Source organism: Gymnodraco acuticeps, unplaced genomic scaffold (assembly GCF_902827175.1).
Source record: "Gymnodraco acuticeps unplaced genomic scaffold, fGymAcu1.1, whole genome shotgun sequence".
Classification (NCBI taxonomy): Eukaryota; Metazoa; Chordata; class Actinopteri; order Perciformes; family Bathydraconidae; genus Gymnodraco; species Gymnodraco acuticeps.
Window position 1 is genome coordinate 1470911 of NW_022990647.1, and position 22284 is coordinate 1493194.

The 22284-nt window shown below is 40.6% G+C and overlaps 2 protein-coding genes across 5 annotated transcripts; one reads left to right on the forward strand and one right to left on the reverse strand.

Moving 5' to 3' along the window:
• Positions 1-3016: 3016 nt before the first annotated feature.
• Positions 3017-17602, forward strand: itpkcb (inositol-trisphosphate 3-kinase Cb). Its single transcript, XM_034229399.1, has 7 exons — positions 3017-4244; positions 12984-13083; positions 13487-13700; positions 14116-14320; positions 14879-14980; positions 15435-15506; positions 15664-17602. The coding sequence occupies exons 1-7, from the start codon at positions 3144-3146 to the stop codon at positions 15871-15873; spliced, it is 2004 nt and encodes a 667-aa protein (XP_034085290.1). The 5' UTR covers positions 3017-3143; the 3' UTR covers positions 15874-17602.
• A 114-nt stretch (positions 17603-17716) lies between these two features.
• Positions 17717-22110, reverse strand: cunh19orf54 (chromosome unknown C19orf54 homolog). 4 transcript variants are annotated; one of them, XM_034229402.1, is made up of 8 exons: positions 21441-21522; positions 21285-21336; positions 20948-21153; positions 20648-20716; positions 20363-20487; positions 19909-20038; positions 19716-19786; positions 17717-18502 (listed from the first exon to the last, which is right to left on the reverse strand). In XM_034229402.1, the coding sequence occupies exons 3-8, from the start codon at positions 21124-21126 to the stop codon at positions 18180-18182; spliced, it is 897 nt and encodes a 298-aa protein (XP_034085293.1). In that variant the 5' UTR covers positions 21127-21153; positions 21285-21336; positions 21441-21522; the 3' UTR covers positions 17717-18179. The 4 variants fall into 4 exon arrangements, with proteins under 4 accessions (XP_034085293.1, XP_034085294.1, XP_034085292.1 ...); XM_034229403.1 differs by lacking the exons at positions 21285-21336; positions 21441-21522 and adding an exon at positions 22018-22110; XM_034229401.1 differs by lacking the exon at positions 21285-21336 and having other exon boundaries at positions 21441-21588.
• Positions 22111-22284: the final 174 nt, after the last annotated feature.

Below are 22284 nucleotides of genomic sequence, written 5' to 3' on the forward strand. Positions count from 1 at the left end.
TTGGAAACAATTAAATAACGAATGTCACAAGGTAAAAGAGTACATTTAAAAGATAAATTGTGAGACATATTTGTATTTGTTTGTGACTGTATTGACGTATGACATAAAAGCAAAAACTCCAGAAAATGACCGATAAAACGTGCATAGATAAAAAGGCCTATGCTGCTTTCAAGTGCTATCAGAGAACTCTAAACAGATCGAGACCAGCAACATGACGTGTTCCCTTTTGTACATGAGAGATGATTTGGCAGAGAAAAATACCCGTTTATTGAAGTAGATGTGTTTTTAATTGCACTTAAAAATATAAGATATGTTTATTATAATGAATAAAGGACTACGAAAAGAACTTGCAAATAGAAGAAAGGTGTAAGCATTTAGAGCCAGAAATTCAGGGGGACATATGAAAGCAGCATTTTTAAACCCTCTTGACATGTCGATCTTTAGTGCTTTTGTTTTGAAACGTTTTGACAATAAATTAAACTATTACATCGCACTTTGGTTATATACAATTTCAATTGGTCTGATCTGTCTTTAAACTGTGTTTTTAAGGATAGTTTCGCGTATTATATAACCTCATCCTTTAGTTATAGAACGCTCGTCAAACCTGACCCTGTTTAGACAAGCGTTTCCTCTTTCACGTCAACCACATGCTGCTGCTACTACACTAAATGCACACACACGCACATACACACACATCACACATCATATCATCACACATCACACACCACACATCACACCCCCTATACACCCTGAATAAGCGTTATAAAGCTCCACGTCTCTCAACCCTTTAACACTCTGCTTCACACAGAGAAACTCAGGATCAGCCTGGTAAGTTGTGTTTGATATTATAAATAGTTGTATATGTATGATGCGGATTTTAACGGTATCCAAAGTCACTTGTAATTGTTTTTTAATTTGACATAAACGTAGTTTGTTTAAAAATATATTACACCCGTTAGAAGTCAGCTTGAGGAAGTCATGTATGTTGTACTGTGACTGTATTGCCACCAATACATTTACTCAAAATACACGAAGAAAAAATAAACCTACATTTCGTTTCTGTCCACAATTTGTCAAATATTACATTTAAAACAATTATTATGTGTCTTCCTTATGAAACCACTAAATACAAAGTGTCTGTTATTTCCTAGAATATTTAATTTTAGAGCAATTTAAGCAAGTTTTACACCGTTTCCATGAAGTGTGTCCTTCAGATTAAACAACTAATGGCGAATAAATAGATTATTTTAATAAGTATATACATTAATTTTCCTCTCCATGTACACTTGTACAATTCAATACAACTGTTCTTTAATAAGGGTTACTTTAGGATTCTGTTCAGTTGTCGTATAACTGGCAATTCAATTATGATAGCATCAAGTCATATTTTTGTAATCTTTATGTAATCGGTCAGACTAAGTGTTGTTGTTGCACTGGACTTCTGTGATTAGTGATATTCCCAACAATGTCAACAGAAACTGAACATTATAAACGTTGTGGTTGCATCAGATTCAATATATGTATGAATAGTCCATGGAGTATATGGTGATACTGTTGTGTGGTGAGTGGATTTAACTTTGCTGTACATTTTAGTGTTTTATAATATGTTTGCCCAGATATGATCACTATGAGTCACGGTATGTCGATGGGTTGATGGGTGGAAGTGTGTGTAATCTTGTGATTAAAAGAATCTATTCAATGCTACCTTGGTTCAAGCATGTCAGTCATTCCCCATGGTGTGAGTCATCATGTATGATTATTTATGATTTTGATTACGAATGTCCTCAAATGTACTTGAATGTGTGAGTTGGTGTGGGGGATGTTCACCATGAGTTGTTCTTTCCATTGTGATCCTTCCTGTCTTGTTTCCCCTCTGTGAGCATTCCCTCCTTACATCAGGGTGACTGCAGTGTTGTCACAGTAAATTACAGAAAATCTCTCCCAGTGGCTCACTGCATCTTGTGTAATGATATTTAAATATTTCCAGGATTCTGTCTTGTCTTAGGAAATTATGAAACGTGTCTTTCCAGAAATCTAAAATGGGGGCTATCAGTAGGCTGGAATGTATGATGCATACAGGAGTGTATTATTCACCTTACAGTTTTCAATTTTACCAACTATATTTCATGATCAATTAAGGCCAAACAGTGAAGCCCACATACAAATTGTATTTTCTGTGTTTGGACATCTCAGCATTGTTTAATGACTTAGTTGTGATCGAAGTTATTTAAAAGCAAACATTACCAGACATTTGCTGGTTCAAGTGTTTAAATTATAAGGATTTTATTTTCTTTTTAAAAATATCTCTGTACATTGAATGTGACCCACAGTGGGTTTATACTGTGGGTCACATACATTAAACAACTTGAAGTTTACTTTGGATTTTGTAAAACGAGACATATTTCCTGTCATCTTCTTCACCAATGATTCATCGATTAATACATTCATCTATGAAAATCATACTAATATACAGCGTTACATCTGTTAAGTAAAACAATACTTTACACATAACCATTAAGGTCTAAATGAAAATGCTTAAGATAATACAAGTTTAATAGACAAGAGCACAGTGTCCAGGCACAGGAGGGCAGTATTACTCTCTTACCAGTATTGAGCATGAAACTCATTGAAACTTTACATTTCTTTGCAATCAACTGTTGTTCTGGAATATTTAAATAACTTCTACTGTCATATATTTTCAGTGCATATCATCTGACTTTCCTTCTGTCACTTTCTTTGTCGTGCAGCCTACTAATTTCTGAATACCAGAAATTATAAATCACATATGAATTGCCAGGAACTGTGATTAACAACAGCCAGTGTAACTGTGGCCCTCTGACATATGCAGGTGTTTTTATATGGGCTATTAATGATTACATTATCAGTCTGATTGTTAGACTTAATATAAATGGGAGTGTTTCGTTTTTTATTGTATTGCTCATGCAGTTATTGTGTTCACTAAATCATTGGTCATCTGTCTGTTTGTTCTCACAGATTTTCCGCCTTGGAAAATAAAATGGAGCAATTTAGGATGTCCACGGCTTTGTGTGACTAATGGGTACATTGAGGGAGTTACAGTTGGTGATTTCAAATTAAACCACTGAGGGTGTGTCTGGGTCACTGTTACTACTACGGCATGCAGGATGGGACAAACTCGCTCGGATCTCTCGCACAGCAGCAGCGCCAGCCCAGGCAGAGCGAAGTGGAAAGCAGGCGAAACAGCCCAGCGCCTCCGTATCTGCACATTTAGGAGCGGGCAGAAGCGACGGGAGTACCAACTGAACAAAAACCCAATGAAAAATAATGTGTTATCGTGTCTGGGAAGGAGAAAGCGAGACTCCAGCCAAACTGACGCGGATTTACCTTGCGGAAACGCAGCTGGAGATCCAGCAACGCGCCGCGATCACAGAGTAGGAAAGTTGCCGAGGGACGAGGTAGTGTCGGCGGCTAGGGAACACCGAGCTTCCGCGGGTTGTTTTGAGGCTCCATCCGGATTGGATGGTCATGTAGAGGCTATCCAAAACGCCGTGAACCGAGAAGACGGATCATCAGATGCGTCAGGTTTGGAAACTCGGACCGGTGAAGTCGAGGAGCCGAAATCCGAGCGAGAGTACAATGCCTCGGATGCCCCGACGAGGGCCATGGAAGATCAGCCACCGTGGGGAAACAACCTGGGTGGTATTGTGTGTGAGGCTCGGGAATTAACGGGGGCTAGTAGTGTGAGTTCAGCCCCGCTGCTCACCTCTGACACGGACACTGAGAGGACTTCCCCGGATCAACCTTTGGACAGTGGGCTATCGATACCGGAGGATCACGTTGAGGCTAAAATGACAAAAAGTGACTGCAGCAGCGTGTCAGGTCGGCCCGATCCCAGCGGGGAACGTGAGACCTTGAAGGATTCTGACAAGGCCCTTCAGAATCCCCCAGGAGGTTTCCAAGGAACTATACCGACACTTATCATCACCAGAGACCCCAGCCCGACCCGCCCCCTGGAGACACCGACCCTGCTGACCCCCGGCTCGTGTCTGGAGCCTCAGCCGGATGACGAGTCCCCCTGCTCGGACAGTGGCTGCGGAGGGTCCCCTGCCCTGATGCGGTCACCGAGGAAGCTGTCCAACTCCTCCTCCATCGGCCTGTCCTCAGCCTCGTCCTTCGAGGAGTCCGAGGACGACTTCACTGGGAGCGACTTCGAGTCCAGCCTGTCTCCGGCCCGGTCCATGTGCAGCCCGGACGATGGCTCAGGGGTGAGTTACTTCCATACAGCCTATGGTTACTTCTCACTCTTTTGCAAATCAGAAAAACCTTAGGCTAAGCATGAGAAGCTGTAACATTCTACATAAAATCATGAACAGGTCTTTCAGCTTTGGCTTCCAAAAATAAAATACATGTATGCAGAGATTAGGCAATTGAAATGTCAGGCATGCATGTGGCCTCAACTGAGCCAAAACCATGCTATACAGCCACAAAATAACTGGTTTTAGAAAACAATGTAATGGATGTTATGTTAACATGTGCACATGGACATACTCAGCATAACTCACTGTTTACAGGACACATGCAGCATACAAGCATGAAAACATACACGCATTTCCTTATTTACTGTTGCATACAGTAGCTGTTGTACTTGAATGCACATGCACGATGACAGCCACTTTCTTAGGCTGCAAGATGTCATCACTGCTGTCACCAGGCTGAAGCGTTAACTATGTCATATCAATGTAATGTAAATCAGGCTCCAGTCAATCGGAAGGTTCTCAGTAAAAATGTGAGGGCTCTCATGTCGTTTTGGCTGGATCTCTTGTTTGTTTTAAATAACTGAGGAAACGTCAGTGCAAATATAATAACAATAGCTTTTTGTTTGCCTTCACGGTTGAATTTACACCACCTTGATAATGAATCACAACTATAACAAACTGCCTCTTATCTCACACCCCCACGCCTGTCCCTTCTCTCCCATGGCTCATGATCACATGGCTCAGATGCAGGGCCATTTAAACAATGGCTGGATGCTCGTTCTAATAATGTGTCATCCCATCACAGCTGCCACTTCAGCCCAGTACAGTACAGTCATAGATGCTATGACAGCATTCTAGAAGTTAGTTTACTGGCACATAGGCTTTGAGTTTTCCTCTCGTCTATATGTGAGATGCAGTTTAAAGTTTCCAAGTAGAAACACGGGATGCTTCCCCCCTGAGTCAGCAAGCTTTTTACGCACTGTGTCGACTAGTAATGCTTGGAATGAGACTTGTCTTGAAAACAGGATGTTGCCACTTGTCGTCTCTCAAGTGTGTGAATCCTGAATGTCCAGGTTTTCCGTTCAGGCCACATCACCAAGCATGAATGTTGAAAGATGTTCAACTGTCAGCATGCCATTCATATTGCGATGCTCCAAACGAGAACCCTGGCACGAGCTATGTATTGTGTATATTTTAATAATCAAGCTGCAGTTATTTTTACACAGTATACAGTCCTGTCTTGCCTGGTATTTTATTTCTTTTTTCCAGAGGGTGAGACAGACATGACGCAGAGGAAAATGGGATTGAATTGTTTTCAATTCCATTGAAAACTCCAATTTTACATATTTTCATTGCTGGTACCTTACAAACTAGGCTTTATCTGGCATCAAACGCTGCTGCCTTTATTTACATTGTGAGGTGGAAATTTGCTTCCAGTTAAAGACATTTAACTGTCTTATTAAGGGGATGCATACTGTGTATCGTGTACTAGTCTGCTCAAGTGAACACTACAATACATACAAACACAGCGGGCAATCCTTTGTATACACATTTGTTTGGATTTCAAATGTATATTATACTAACTTTTAAAGTGATAGTGAACTTTGATCAACATTACTCAATATGTTCAAGCGTTACTGTAGTCCCTTATAGCTAGATGAAAAAAACATTTAGGCAAACAATAAATATAGCACATACATTATCAATAAAAAACGCAATTCTAGCAATAAACACAAACAAGCTTAGCAGTATTTACCTCGTATCATGTAGGCTTAGTTATATAATTGAAAACATAAATTAAACATGAATCATTTTTGATCAACAATGATTTTGGCCTTATCATTGTCCTATGCTTACAGCAGCACACAAAGACTTACAGTTTACAACGTTTATCATCATCATCAGCTTTATTTAAAGGGACTCCTGGTCCATTTCAATTTTATTTTTTACATTATCATCAGAGATGCAATGCAAATTGCATTAAAGAAGCTGAAACCAAAGTGTATAATTGATACAGCTAGTGTCTTAACCATAATAATCCAACTCTCAATATAGCATTCTTGATGCCTCTCCTGGATGACTCTCATTACCCATTTTGGTTATCTTGGCTTGTTTTCAGCATAATTATGGAAAAACGACTGGCCCAAATAATATGAAACTTGTTGGAAGCGTGAAACATAGGCCAAGGAAAAACCTATTCATATTTTTAGTGGGTCAGAATCACGGGGTGGATACAGAAATACTTTTTTCAATTACGTTAATATTGCATGAGGAAAATTGGTCTTGGCGGAGACCTGGGCTTTCCGAGTGCCCTCTACTCTTGAGTTAAATCATGGGAGTCTTTAGCCGTCACATTCTTCCACATGACAAACACAGGGATTGGCTGCCAGTAACAGTAATGATCATTTGTACCAGCAGGTCAGTGGACACAGAGTAGTTTCCCAGCTCTGACATCCAGGAAATGAGCAACCTTAAGAGTTGCACTTGAGCTGTCGTAACAAACGTGACGGCGCTGGCCTGTGGTTTTTGATAAGGTCTGTGTTTTAATGGGCACATTCTGTCCTCTCGAAGTTGTGTAAAAGCTTTGTAGTCGGTCATACAGTAGGCTAATTAAGAGAAGGAGGGTGTGTGCTGGGTTTTAAAAGGCTGTGGCCACGCTGTCAGCTCCCAGACAAACCAGTTACATTTCGTAAGCTCGCTAAAGGGAGCAGATACTTGCTCAAACATGCAGAGAGATGCACACATACAGCGATGCTGTGTTGCATTCACAGCCTGTCAGCGTGTGTCATGGAAAATTGGGCAGAAGGCAGAGCCGGTTGCTAGGCGACATCATTGCCATATATGGTACTTTTTTTCTCTCTCCTTGTCTTGTTCTCTTTCTCACACAGACAGTATCTACTCTGTCCCCGACGATTCAATGTTATTAGATGCACATTCCTACAAATGTCTGCCAGCCATGCACATATTATTTTATAATTTATTTCCAACATTATGACACACTCTTTCTCTCCCCTTACTATTTTGCCCCATGAGACATATAGTGGAACCGAAAACAAAAGGAAAATGAGTGTAAGCTGACGAAAAGACAAGAAAAGACACTGAAACTTTGAACATGTAGCCTACACGGGAGTATCATTCTTATTTATGCATGCTTATTCACATGAGCCACAATCACAGACTTGTTTTCCATGGCACACATTTAACAAAGTCCCACACTTTACTCCCACAGCACATACACACAACATCCACCATACAAACAAAGATTACAGTATTTTTACAGCTTGGCAATGTTAACAGTCAGTGGTGGAGAAAGTATTCAGATCCTTAACTTTAGTCAAATCTGCAATGCCACATGTAAAAAAACACATTAATAAGAAAATGTATGCATAACAAATTGGATTCAAGGAAAAGGTTATTCAACCTAAGAAGAATGTGCTTTTAAGAATACAGTATTTCCTTCTGATTTGTAGTGGAAATACATCTAATTATACCATTTTAAAACGTGTATGTTAAACTTAAACATTGTCACAAAGCTGGAAACCCACTTTGCATGCATGTATCTAAAAGTTGATGTTATGAAGATACTTATCACACAATAGCATATCATATTAGGATAAGAATTAGGGCAAATTAAAGATATATTTTAATACAGGATATTTGGTTCATTATTAATAATTTATTCCATAAACAATAGAGACATTTTCTTTTCAACAACCAAGTAAAAATAAGATAAAAGAGTAATGTAAGTAACTCAAGATATAACCAGCTTATCTAATGTTAGGTATGTCCCTTGATAAATGACTTGGTCATCAAAATCTCTAAAGAGTAATTGTTTTGATTGTTTAAGCGCTAACATGCATACAATGAAGAGGACACACAGACAATCTCAGTGGGAAGAAATACAATCATTAAAGTAGTTAAAAAGTAATTTATCTGATTATATTTCTTTTTAAAGCCCTGCCATCTTCTGCTCACTCAGTGTCGCACCACAGCTGAGCTGCTTTAACTCAAAAGACTTGAGTCAAGGGAAAGGGATGTGGTTTTAAAGTTGTGAAGTAGTTTAGAGCACAAAGAGCTCTGACAGTACCTGAAGACACTCTCCATGTACACACATGTAGTCACTCCTGTAGCCGATGATAGTCGTCTGACAGGTTTCTACACATACACACACCTCTGTAGGTTACATAGTGACGAGGAATCTGGCATGCAGACAATAGGAGAGCACTGGGAGGCTCTGGGAAGGCCTGTTGTCCCTACCCCCATGAACCTGTCAGGAGATTAGCTCAGTTTGGGGCTCAGGATAGGCCCTGTGGGGATTAGGGGATGAGAAAGAGAGAGAAGAAGAACAAAGGTTAGTGTGAAGGTAACAAGAAGGAGACAGCTCATTGTGTGTGGAGGTTCAGGGACGGAGGGACTTGTTTGGGCAGGTAGAAGGTAGAAAAAAGAACAGCTTTGTGAATATGCTGGACAGCAAAGAACATATATTGAGAAAGTGTTTAGAGAGAAAGGGAGAGGTGGAACAATGTTGCAATAGGAGAACTTTTGAATTGGGATTACAAAAAGAAGTTGTTGAGAAGCAGACGGGGGCCAGTGTGAGAAATAAGATTATAACAGAGGAGGATTATTTACCAGGCGACCCAAGCCCCAGTGCACAGGAAGGGTTTACAGACTGACTGAAGCTAAACAACCAGGAGCATGACAGAGCATTAGCTCGGAGCTAACAGGCGGTCCTGGATCAAGAAGGTTATAGATGATTGTGAAAGTACATCAGGCTGACAGGGAGGCACTCAGCCCTGGTGGCTCTCTTCCGTGGAGACCCTGTGCTGATGGTGCGGAGTATTTTGGGCTGGCTGCGTTCCCGCTTGGTCTCCGGGGCTGTGTGTGCCTGTGTCAGTGCCTGCCTCCTCCTCCACTACTGCTCTGTCTGCCAGGTAAGGAATTACCGACACATAGACTGTCACAGTGCATTTTATAACGTCATGATTCTTCATAAAGATCATATCGGATGGATTTAATCACTTGAGTGTAACGGGTTTGGGTATTCAAACGATGAGAGATGTGCGTGTGTTGCTGTATGTGACGGTTGTTCTGCCCACAGTATGCAGTCTTTATAAAAAACGTCCTCTCTATCTGGGTTAAGAAGCCCGTAAGCCACCCGCAGGATCAGCATGCTTCAGGCTGTAATACTTTAAGCAATCAGTTAATTTCTCAGTCCTGAACCTTTGACAAATACACTCAGTGTGTTCTAGGTAATAGCCTACTAATGCTTTATACTGCGAGGTGTCAACCCCACTCAGTGTGAGAAATAAACAGGGGCAATCGACAAAACAGCCCCCAAGTATTTGCCCGAAGCAACACAATTTAAAGGGGTACATTTTTTTGTGATTTTTGTAAATGCATTCAAATTGTTCATCTTGGGAAAAAAGAATGATTGCAACGTGAGAAAATTGTTTTATTTTCTACCCTAACACTACTATTATCCGTGAATGTGGACTAAAATAACACCTCTCACGATATTGCAAAACACAACAGCACCAAAAGCTAAAGATTTTAAACAGACAATACTCCTTAATCTTGTGTGTGAATTTATACTTATACAAATAGGGATTTTGCGTGTTTGAAAGGTGAAATAAGGGGACATTGTATCGTCCCAATCCAGTATGGTGTGTCATATGCACCTGTGTGAGTGTGTGAAGACGATGCCAGTGAATTGAAGGGTGGGATGTGAGAAAAAATAAAAATAACTTGAGCACATTTATCTGCATCAACGCTTTGGAGATGCTTATAAAACAAGGAAAGCTGCAATGCCCTCTGTGTTATACATTAGGAGAGTTATATAATGGAGAAAGCGAGAGATGGTGAAGGATGAACTGTGAGAGGTGAAATGTGACCCTAGTGTTTAAAAAGCTGAAGTGTGGGAGGCTGGATGAGACGGCAATAACACTATACAGTTTGAAGTGAACAGTCCAGGCTTTTTTAAATGTAATTTCTAGGGATGTTTTGTGCATAAACCTCCATTAGAAGCATTAACTCTGGCTGTGTCAGGTAATTTAGATAGATTTGACCCCACAGAGGCAACACATTAAGCTGTCAAGCTGAAGCAATTAGAGAAAGAGCCCGATGGCATGAGGATAAAAGAAGTGAAAGAAGAGATGCTGGAGATTCTGGTGTCTGCTTTACCTCTCTCTCTTGTCGACCAACCCCCCCCAGACTTTTTACTAATGTGACAGATGAGGACAAGTAAAGAGAAGATATAACATAGAAAGTTTAGAAACCTGGGGATACGGCTTGGTAACCTGTTGTGTTGTTTTCCAAATACAGACGCTATTTGAGGAGACTATTTTTGGACTAAAGTGTTTGCATTGTTTAAAACTGATATTTTACATCACATACAGTGTGATGCTCCTGCAGGCAGGAAACGTTGTTTCACAATAGACAACAAATTCATTATGTGTCATCTCATTACGCATCATATAGTAGATTTCAAAACACTCAATTGCAATTTCCCACACACATACACATAGGCAATACATGTACTGAAAAGGACAAAACGCATATTAAACAAAGTAAAAGAAGAATTTGACAGGTGTGTTATTCTAAAAAAAAATGTAATTATACTTTTGTATAAAATAGTATATAGTATCATTTAGGTCATGATGATTGTGTTGTGAAAACTGTTATGACGGCTCGTAAAGTATTGTCCTTTATTGTCCATTTGCTGAGTCCTCAGTCTGATGGACTCTTGTGTTATGAACTTTACACAGCTTCATAATTATCCCTTACTGCAGCACTTTGGAGGCCAAACCCTGGCACCAGTTTTACTGTACTGACCGGGTCGGTGTCTGAAGGTGGATTGCTTGTTGTTTTTATGTGACATAAGGACAGGCTGGGTATTTTTCGGCTTTGTATGAATAGCTTTGACCTGGTGTAAACATTGAAAAGTTGATATGTGCTAGAAAGACTGAGAAATAAATGTTTCTTCATTTCCTGAAGAGTATTTTCAGCCTCTAAGGAGTTTAGAGTTAATGTTTAATGTTGAATACAGCTAGATCTAAAGGTAAGAATGAAAAAACCCGGGCCAGTGATGCAGAGAGAAAAAAGTATTTTTAAAATCCAGGTGGAGAAAATGTACTGCCACGAAATAAAGAACTAAGAAAATAAATTAAGTGATAGTCCTTTACAGGCCCAAATTGGCAACGGTTTTCGGAGGAAGATTGTAGAAAATTGAAGACAAGCGCATGTCCAGAAATAGTGCTGTTGCCAATCAAAGATAATCTACTGGATTTGATTCAGGAAGGTCATAAATTAGGAACACATGAGCAAGGGAACAGTTACCCAAGTTCCTACTGTGGTGAAATGCACTTGGTGTTCACTTGTTTCATCGCCGTCCTTTGACCTCAGTGTGACAAAGTTTATGTCGAGGTTAATCTGTTGACACGATTAAACTGTCTCGTGTTCACTCTCATTACTCTGTCTCTTTTGTCCATCTAAAAAAGCCAGACGTGACCGGACGTGTGACGAAGCACAAACATGTTGCACACCATTTCCCATCAGAAGGATTAAAAACAAAGCTAAACAGTGAAATGACTAAAGCTGATGAAAATTGGTATTAAATATTTATATTATGGACTAAGCCACAAGAACATTTTGTTGTGCAACCCCGTGACGATAATGAAGGATAATAAATGATCCTTCCACACTTAAGTTTGAATTTATAACACAAAACAGCCAACTGCCACCTAATAATAAATGAGTAACCTGTATGGCTCCATCAGTCATAGCTGAGTTACAAAACAGCCATCTTTAAATTAAAGTCTGTTTTTTCCCTCCTTCCAGTGTAAATACAGACTGTGCCGTGGCAGTGAGACAGTTTTATTGAGTTTCAACAGAGCAGCTGTGGAAAGAATGCATGTGAGGAGAGCAGAGATAGGCTGACATGTAAACACGGCAGAGATAGGCCTGCCTGGAAGCAGCACAGCCATTCACAGAAGCTATTTAGTTATAAAAAGATTAGTTTTATTATTATAGTCTTTTGTCCCTGCATTTTATTACTCATATTAACACTTTTGAGCCTTTGTCATATTCCAGTGTTCCTGTGTTAAACATGTATTTTCCTTCAGTACAAAGAAAAAGAGAGCAAAACTAGGTTAAAGGTCTACTGTAACACACACTCACTCAACACATTCACATATCCTAAACTGGCTGTCCATTTGTTGTGATTTTCCCACACACACATGCTTTAATCAATAGAAGGTATGTTCCCCTCAGATTGCTTACGTCAAAGTCCCCCGTCGCACACTGTCCTTGCTCTGGTGTTTCCCAACACAGATAACTATGTACACACACACACACACACACACACACACACACACGCACACGCACATGCACGCACGCGCACACACAGTTTCGGACTGTAAGTCTCTGTTTTATGACACCACAGTGGCTTTAGTAAATGTTTTATGAATGGGCTTTGTCACATACGTTTTGCACTGGCCTTGTTGGATAAAGGGGAGGATCTGTTCAATGTCTACTAAGTTGTGTGTGTGTCTATGTGTGCGTCAGTATATGCACATTACAGGGTGTGTTTTCCTTTAATGAACAATCATTCTCTTGCCTGTTTTTAGTGCTTTTGTTGAAGCGGATAAGAAACCCTCGCACTGTTTCGCCAGAGTGTCAGATTTGTCACTTGTGTGTGACGATCCGCACCTTTTTGTAACAAGAGGATGACGTGGATTTTTCTTTTTCCAGAATAAGTCCTGGCAGAAACTAAAGACCATGGTTCACTGGTCCCCCTTCGTCGTGTCCTTCAAGAAGCGTTACCCATGGGTGCAGCTAGCCGGCCACGCAGGTATGCATAAATATAGAGTTTGCATGACTTTGTCTGCACTAGGGCTAAATAATATGTGTCTTTGTTAAAGATTGCAATAACAATACTACTTATGATAAATGAACAATCAGTTCTACCTTTCTGCTCTTTCCAGTATACTGCTTATACAACAAATTGAACTTTAAACTGAACACAAATGAAACCAAGTAAAACAGAAAGATTAATGGTTACATTTGGAAGTTAAAGTTGTATTGAAAGTAAATCCCTGAGTACAATGCTGCAGTCTTTCGCAGAGAGTCTTGCTGTAGTTGAAATGGAAATAAAGATTTTAAAAACAACATTTTGTGCAGCCCTACTCTGCAGAAATCTCACTCATGCATTATTTTGTCTTCATTGTTTAATCTTGTCTGTCTCTTTCTCCAAGGTAACTTCCAGGCCGGGGAGTACGGCCGCCTGCTGAAGCGGTACTGTGAGTGTGAGCAGCTGTGTCTGCAGCAGCTGATGAAGGACACTCTGCGCCCCTACGTGCCGGGGTATTATGGGGTCGTCCAGAGAGACGAGCAGGACTACAACCTGATGGATGACCTGCTGGCTGACTTCGACTCGCCCTCCATCATGGACTGCAAGATGGGCAGCAGGTAAGACTCAAGATAAGGGAAGCACTTCTGTGTGGGAAACCTTTTCCAAAGGTCAAAGCAGGAACTATCAGTGAGCCTTCAAAACAAACCTTTGATCACATCTAAAGCTTTACAATGCTGCTGGAAGTGTTCAAATATTTAAACAGTAACTTTTTTTTATTTCATGCTTTTTGCTACTATTACTGTTGTTATAGTTTTTAACTTTATTTTATGACATTTTTATTATTTTCTCATGTTGTTAAATTGTTGAAATAAGTGTCAGTAGTTAAATAACTACAAAAGTTAAATAAAAATAACACTAAGGACGTAACATTATTACAGATACATCTGATTAAAATAGCAAAGAGAAGGAACATTTGAAAAATAAGATATTGAAATGCATACAACTATTTTTAATGAAGCCCTTACATTTCAGGACGTACTTGGAGGAGGAGCTGTTGAAGGCCAGAGAGCGTCCACGTTTGCGAAAGGACATGTATGACAAGATGGTAGCGGTGGACCCCGGGGCCCCCACAGAGCAGGAGAAGGCCCAGCAGGGAGTCCTCAAACCCAGATACATGCAGTGGAGGGAGACCCTCAGCTCCACAGCCACCATGGGCTTCCGCATCGAAGGAATAAAGGTCAGAGGTCATCCTGGACTTGTTGCTCTGATAGCATGCCTGGCTGTAGTAGTCAGTGCTCATGAGGAAATAAATAGTAATCCATCAATGGGAGTAAATATTTATTAGTGTTCACTAGGAGGACCGCACACGGGAGAGGAAATGGAAAACACAGTTTGTTAAAGTTTAGGCTGGATCTGCAGCCAACAAGGAGGACTGTTTGTTCTTTCAAAAATAAACCCAGGGCTGGTCGCACCAATAACTGTGCATGAACTCAGAATTAAAGGAAATATTTCACGTTATTAAACGCAGCTGCTCCCATTTCCTCTTGAACAAGTATAAGCAGCCAAGCTGTGTCAGTGGCCTTTTTATTCATACGTTAATATTTGTTGTTGTTTGCAACAAATGCATTCTCAGAGAAACACAAACCTAGAACAAATGTACTTCTGATAGTGTTGCACTGAATGCTCAACAGCTAACATTAGACCTGCGGCTGGGACGGGATGTTGTCTTTGTACAGGTGAAAATGTATAAAGGGAGAGAAAAACTAGATATCTTATTTGGTTTTTTCTTCAACAGAAAGCTGATGGAACTTGTAACACCAACTTTAAGAAGACGAAGCGCAGGGAGCAGGTGATGCAGGCCTTGGAGGACTTTGTAGCTGGCAACACTCAGATTCTGGTACGTTAGTAGTTCTGCTGTTACTGCTTGTTTTTGTGAATGTTAAACTGCACGGAGGATTATTTTTAATGGAAAAGTTTAACCTTTTGACCAAGAAATAGCATGTAACCCCCTCTATAACAGCAAACTGCAGTTTAGTGTACTGTAGTCTTGATTTGAAAGAATAAACTATCCAGATACAATGTGTTTATTATTGATATTTAGAGGTAGAGGGACTTTTTGGCTTTTGGGCAGAGCCAGGCATACTCTCGCCCCCTAATTACAGTCTTTATGCTAAGCTAGGTTAGCCCGCTGCTAGCAATAGTTTCTTATTGATTGTAAAGACAGCGTTTATCAAATCTATTGAGCAACAAAACATCAATAAAGGTTAGGAGGCTTTAAGACTCATGGTTAAGTAGGAAAAAACATTATTTATGGTAAATGTTTCTGATATCTCTTTATATCTTTTTCTCAGAAGCTCTACCTGCAGCGGTTGGAGGAACTTCGATCAGTCCTCGAGCAGTCGCTCTTCTTCAGGTCACACGAGGTGAGACCCACTGACACACACTCACTTTTCATGTTTCCCTCCCAAACCTGCTGGGCGAGTTGAACATTCTGTGATATCATCCTGTCAGTAGCTGCTGTATTGAATTTCTAACACACCCAAACTCCCTCGTCTCACCCGTCCGTCTCTCCCTCCGCAGGTCGTAGGCAGCTCCCTGCTGTTCGTGCACGACGCCTCGGGGAAGGCCAGAGTGTGGATGATCGACTTTGGGAAGACGGTGCCCCTGCCGGACCCCCGCACCCTGGACCACAGGACCCCCTGGGTGGAGGGTAACAGGGAGGACGGCTACCTGTGGGGGCTGGACAACCTCATAGACATCCTCAGCACTATGCTCCCACAGACCCCCTGAGAGGGAGGACCCTAATGATACATTTGTGATACATAATCAGGAGAGTTTGGAGAAAAGTAGACTGACAGAGGAAGGATTAGAAAATGACCACCAGTTGGGTCTTCACTACCCACGCCAAGTGTCTTTATCCTATTGTACTTGTGTGAGAAAAGACGAAAACAAGGGCAGGAGCTTTATTGAAAGTGGAATATGCCAAAGATCGACTACATGCATTATGCTCCATTTGTGGATCCTCGGGACAGATGATCTGCGAGGAGTTGATGCAAGGAAGAGAAAGAGGGAGAATTGCATGCAGCATTGTAACTTTTTTGTCAAATGGAGAGTACAGTCCACGGAAATCATGGACCTCTCACTGCCCTCTTTTCCTACAAAGGCAGTTCTCCCTTCTCAACATCTCCCCCTGTTGGTTAGAGTTGCACACAGCACTCTCACAACCATGAACCTGATCCAGAGGCCTTTCCACAACGCCTTCAAGGAGCACTAGGCAAAGGGGAATGTTATTTTTTGTGATGTATAAGTACACGGCAACACTAAAACACTGGTCAGACCACGTGTTAACTAACTCAGTGTGTAAATACATTTTTATTTAATTTTTTTTTTTGGCCTTGGTATAACCTCCTTACCTTGTTTGTAATATTTCTGTGCCTCGCATTTTCAAAGAGCGGTTGGATCATTCCAGTGCAGTGGACTCATGCTACTTTCCTTCCAAAGAGTTCACCCAAGTGTAAACTGATTTACAATATAGTCCCAAAGCTTAACTTGTTGCAAGTGTTTTCTAAATTTGGATTTTTGTATGATATGCAGTGAAAGGTTTTTTGAATCTCATTGAACTGTGCAGTAAGCAGCTTGGCAGCCATGTTTGTCTGGGATTTGTTGCACTATGGATCCTCCCAAAGCCATTGAACAAATCAAGCGGTGCCTCAGAGTGTCTTAAGATGGGAAGCAGCAGTCAAGTACTGGGTTTACAGATGCAGAAATGTACACGTTTATTGCATGAATTCAATTTGTTATCACTTCATTTAATCTGATCAGTGTTGCTTCAGATTTGCTGGGAGTTTCACAGAAAAGCAGTGGTGCAGAGAGTGAAATTAAACTGGAAATACCTGATTAAACTGATAAGGCTTTTGTAAGATTACATTATATATCCGCTTACATGTGATCTTCAAATGTAACCTATGATTCAACGTATGACACATAATCAAATCAAGAATATTACACAAGGATGTTGAGTAAATCTCATTTAGTCACACTAAACACGGTTTGGTTGAATTTTCTGTTCGCAGGATGGAAAGTTTACAAATCAAAACCTTGGTTATGATACTATATGAAGTCAGTGCTTATGATAATGTCTGTTGTTCCTTGACTGCAATGCAGCAGGTCGGTGAACTCGTCAGTTTCGGTTAGCTGTAAACATCTGACTTCATGTAATCTGAGAACACATTTTAGGAATTTGGTTTTTCCATTTCCTGAAGAGTAAACGTACACGGAGAGAGGATTAAGCTGTTTACAAAGTATTATATTTCTTAGCCCACAAATCCTCTATATTTGTAAAATGGCAAATGATCAGGTTCTCAAACTGGGTGCTGCTTTATAGGTAAGAAAACTGGAATTATAATCACATTTTGTATTTTCAATTTTAAAGCTGCAAAGCACAAACAGGCTGCTGAACATTGATATTAATTCCCTGCTTTGTCCAGATCATGGATTGCAATAAACTGGAAATAAGATACTTCAGAGTTCGTGTTTTCCTGTCAGTCTTTCACACACAGTTTTCGTCATGTTATTTTACTGAACATCCCGAAATGTTCGCAGGCAGTGCATCAAGATGACAATGTATTCAATGAAGAATTTAACCAATTTATTGTACAAAAAAATCAGTCAGTGATGTGTTTAGCACCAATTCGTTAATGAAGAGTTCTCGCATTGTAAACCTGCTGGAGAAAGATCATTTTCAAAATAAATTGCACTTTATATTAAAGTAATGAAAGGATCTGTGACACGGATCATTTTGAATTGCAGTGTACCTTTTGGAGATTAACTTTATCCAGTGAATAACCTTGTTAAATTAAATAAATTGAGAATTTTTATCAAAACAGCACCGTCTGCATTCATTAGCCAACAACAGTAACTCCGAAGGGCTTAAAAAAATTCAAAAACTTCTGGAAGCCACGCAGACATCAGATTGTTTAAAAAAATACTTTCTTTGGTTGAACTGTGCCATTGATTGCAATCTGAGAGTTCACTGTGATGCTCTAAGCAGATCAGAGTCTTCTCTTGAGTACCAGACATTGCATTGAGCTTACATTTTAGCTCGTGTGGAGCAGCACCGCCTGTCCTGCCAGCCCGGCCTCCACCCCTCCCGGAGGAACCACGTACAGAGTCCCGTCCTGAGCTCTCTGAGGGCCCATCGTCCTCAGCTGCTCGTTGCTATGAGCGACGCTGTCCAGGCTCCACAGCTGGTAGCGCAGGCTTTTACCCTGCTTAGCCAGGACGAATACCTCTCTGACCGCCGTGCTACCGAAGGGACAGGAAGTGCTGCTCTCTGCAGCGAGGAGGAGCCAGGGCAGCGTGGGGTCAGGCTGAGTGTGTGCTTCACTCACACTGCCCGGGGCCAAACCCAGGAGGACACCTGGAACAAGAATAAGTGGTCATTGTGTGGCATGTTGATGTTTTTAGAGCTGAAATGTGGTAACGGGACCATGGAAGACAATCCCTTTTCAGGCTTAACCAATTTACCAGACTAAAGAATAGCACCGGTAATATTTGTATTCTATTCTTTTTAGTTTTTGTACCGCCTATTATATTTGTTGTTGATTTCTATACTGATTTAGACTTACTTGTGTCTTGTAGTGCTGCAACAACTGATTCTACTTTCTGCAAAGTTTGTCCCCTAAGGTTTCTCTTTACTGCTGCACCATGAGTCATTTTCTAGTACATGGAATATCCATGTCACATCATAGGAGGAACTTAATTGCATGAATAAGATCTGAAGTCAGATATTTTTTTAATCTCATATCTGCGCAGTATTACACTCAACTTGACTCATGGCTGTTGCCTCATGGTTAAAAACGTTGTCACCATTTATTTCCATTTTAAATTACATTACATGTTACTTGTTAGACGCTTTTATCCAAAGCGACTTACATACTCAATACTGTGGACAATCCCCACAGGACCAATTTGGGGTGAAGTGTCTTGCCCAGGGACACAACGACATGCTGACTGCAGTGGGGTTTGAACCTGTGCTCCCCTGATCCGAACACCAACCGCACTAATCCACTGTGCCACACGCCAAATGTCAATTGTAGGTTCACTGAAAAGGTGTATTCACCATTTGGAAGGTGGATCCCTCTCCCAGGACGGACAGACGTGCAATAGATGCCGTGTGAAGATCGAAGAGATAATACATTTTACAGCATAGGTAGACCAAATGTTTGGAAATGCATGTGTCTGTATGATGAGAGTCAGGCAGGACCACAGTGATAGGTTCAGCCACGACTCGAAGCTGCACCCTATACATCTACAAGTTCTAAAACACCTATTTTGCTTTGTTTGTTGCAGTGATTTTATTTTTGCTAAAGTTAAAGGGTTCATATTTGTTTCTTTCCAGCCATGAACATTGCAGCTCTGTCCTAACTGTCTGTTTACTTTGCTCTGAATCAAATGAGTGCTTGATGTCTCAGTCTTATTGTGAAATAAATAAGACTGACTTTAGTTTCAAACCAGTTTTATGAAAAGAACCGACTAATCTTGGCTTACTTTGTTGGGTTAATTCAGGACATTCCTTTCACAAAACACTCTTTATGAAACACCTCCCCAGTGAGTCAGCCATCTCGTCTTACCTGAAGCGACCGCCCAGTGCGCTCTGTGGCCGCTCCGCTGGCACGGCTCATGGTTATAGTCTTCATCATATCTGTACAAACTGTGAAGGAATTCTGCCCTGTGATCATAGACATTGTTATGACATCAGTAGCAGAAGAAAAACCCAACCACAGTAAAGTCTTTCCATGGCAGTTTGTTTTAGGTTTAGGATACGGGATGAGAACAGGCTGTCTCCCCCACAGGTGTGCGATGATGGTTGCAGCATTATCACCACCTAAACCTCCCGACAGCACTTCTGCTCTGCAGCCACAAACCTCCTCCGCCAGCAGGGCCATGTTTTCAGCTGACAAAATAAAAATCATAATGACCACCATATACAGTGTAAAACAATTTTATTAGGAAGGGAAATTACAATTCCTACTTAAATATAAACGAGGTCATATAAATTCCACATGTTTAATCCCATCCTACATATGGCGTTTAATGCCCCACTGAAGAGACCTAATGATGTCAAAGAAAATATTTGTACCTGCAACACTTTTATCAGCATTAGAAAACTTCTACTGCCTCAAAATGAAAAAGGGTTATAAATTATGAATGCAACCCATCCCTCTCTGCTCTTGTTCGCAACTCTGTCTTTCTTGCACAGTTTACACACTCTATTTACCTGAAAACATTTCACCCTGTGCTGTGTATCCTCTGCTTAGTGCCGTCTGAACAACAGTTTCCAGGTCAATACTCAGCTGTGGTTGTCGAAGGTGAGCGGACATCCACAAAGCCACCAGACCACACCTGAGAGGTAAATGAGTTACACAGTCACATCATAGCAAATGTTTCATGTAAGCTAACAATACAACTGCCCCACTGTACATGCAATTTGTAACTTTGTAAAGTGATTTCTTAGTCAAATGTAGATCTAGGTGTGGCTTGACACCACAGTTTCCAGACTTACTGTGGACCATCTTGGATGAGGGAAGGCACATATGTGTTCACCAGTATCCACTGCAGGTCCTTCCTAAAACTGAAGCACGTAAAAAAAAAACACTCTTTTTTTATCAACTATTTTTAAATGATATATTTCTTCCCATTAATTTGGCATTATATTCTTGTTCATTAAGTTTATTCTTTGTCTATTTTCCCAAATTATAACATCTGATTTCAGAGAATTAAATAATGGTACATGGTCAAAATAAACAGATGGTTATCATTAAATATTTGCAAAAAAAGTTGATATTTTCATTGAAAGTCTCACCTGCTCTCCCTCTGACTGAGCAGTAAACGGGCCTCTGTGTGGTTCCCCTCCACCGGACTCCTGCTGCTGGCTATGGTCTGATACAACTTCTTCTTGTGGGTGGAGGCTGGAGGAGGTGGTGGATCTGGAGCAGGAGGAGCAGGAGGAGGAGGTGGTGACAGCTGGCACTCCAGTGACATCTTTGCTGAGTTCCTATTGGATTAACCCTGATAGAAGAGGTAGCTTGGTAAGCATTTGTGGGTCTTTGCAAAAGGACAAGTTACAGCAACTCTTAACAATATTTACATTGTAATGCCCACAGCTTTACTTCACCCTCACACCCCTCACACTCTCCTACCTAGTAGCTGTGTTGCTTAAACAGGGCGAAAAGTTCTTCATTTGATATTATGCTGTTTTGGTACAAACCAAAGAGAAAAAACCTTCTCTGTTATCGCTCCCAAAAAGCATTTATCTTGTCATATTTCACACACTAAATGTATGGTCCCACACCCACCTTTGAAACAAGCACAGCTAGCTAACAGCGCCGGTGTTTTGGTTTTGACCATATTTTGCAGCTTCTTCTTCTTCGTGTTTATTGTCGGCCGTCATACCAATGGAAACAAGTCATACCGCCCTCCACTGCATCTACCAAATGCACTGAGTACTTGGTATATTTTGTTATTATGTACCTATATCTTAAATATTGGCTACATTGTAAAGTTATGTGTTACCGACTATTAAATGGTTAAAAAACAATTAAAAAAGGTGAAACAGAGCGCTAAAATAATGTAAACAGGAACCGGTGTTGAAGCACATTCTGTGACCTGAGCAATACAATGATGTCCCTCCAAGAGGGTGTAACTCTGTATCTAAATTCTAAACATATAATAGTTTGCACATTTATCAAAATGTGTCTGTCTACCTAAATACTATGGTGGCACTTCAGTCACAGTAGCTATTAAAATACATACAGCATTATTTAATAATAAAACGTTTGAGGTGGTCTCAAAATCTGATGTGTCACAAAATTATGTCACACACCTGTATTAGATTATGGGTGTATAGCGTTCATGGCAGCAGCAGAATCGTACCTTAAAAGCTGGATGTCCTACAAGCTCAGGCCCTGAGGATTTGTAGTGGAGCTTTTAAAACATCTCCAGTATCAGCAACACAGGTGGAAATGCCTTTAAGGATAAGAAGAGTGAAGTTAATGTTGGCATGCTGGGTAAACCTTCAGGGGCATTGTGATAGTCATTCTGCGAAAAGTATTGTTGAAAGACTGCTGGGAGCACAATGAGTCACATTTAACAAGTTTTGGATGGATTGGTGATGTTAAAGCAGCAAGTATAGGTTTGAAT

Coding starts and splice junctions, on each gene's coding strand:
- itpkcb (XM_034229399.1), top strand. CDS start 3,144: ATGGGACAAACTCGCTCGGATCTCTCGCACAGCAGCAGCGCCAGCCCA. Junction 4,245..12,983: donor GCCCGGACGATGGCTCAGGG/GTGAGTTACTTC, acceptor TTCTTTTTCCAG/AATAAGTCCTGGCAGAAACT. Junction 14,321..14,878: donor TCCGCATCGAAGGAATAAAG/GTCAGAGGTCAT, acceptor TTTCTTCAACAG/AAAGCTGATGGAACTTGTAA.
- cunh19orf54 (XM_034229403.1), bottom strand. CDS start 21,126: ATGTCACTGGAGTGCCAGCTGTCACCACCTCCTCCTCCTGCTCCTCCT. Junction 20,039..20,362: donor ACAGGGTGAAATGTTTTCAG/GTAAATAGAGTG, acceptor TTATTTTGTCAG/CTGAAAACATGGCCCTGCTG. Junction 18,503..19,715: donor GCACTGGGCGGTCGCTTCAG/GTAAGACGAGAT, acceptor TTCTTGTTCCAG/GTGTCCTCCTGGGTTTGGCC.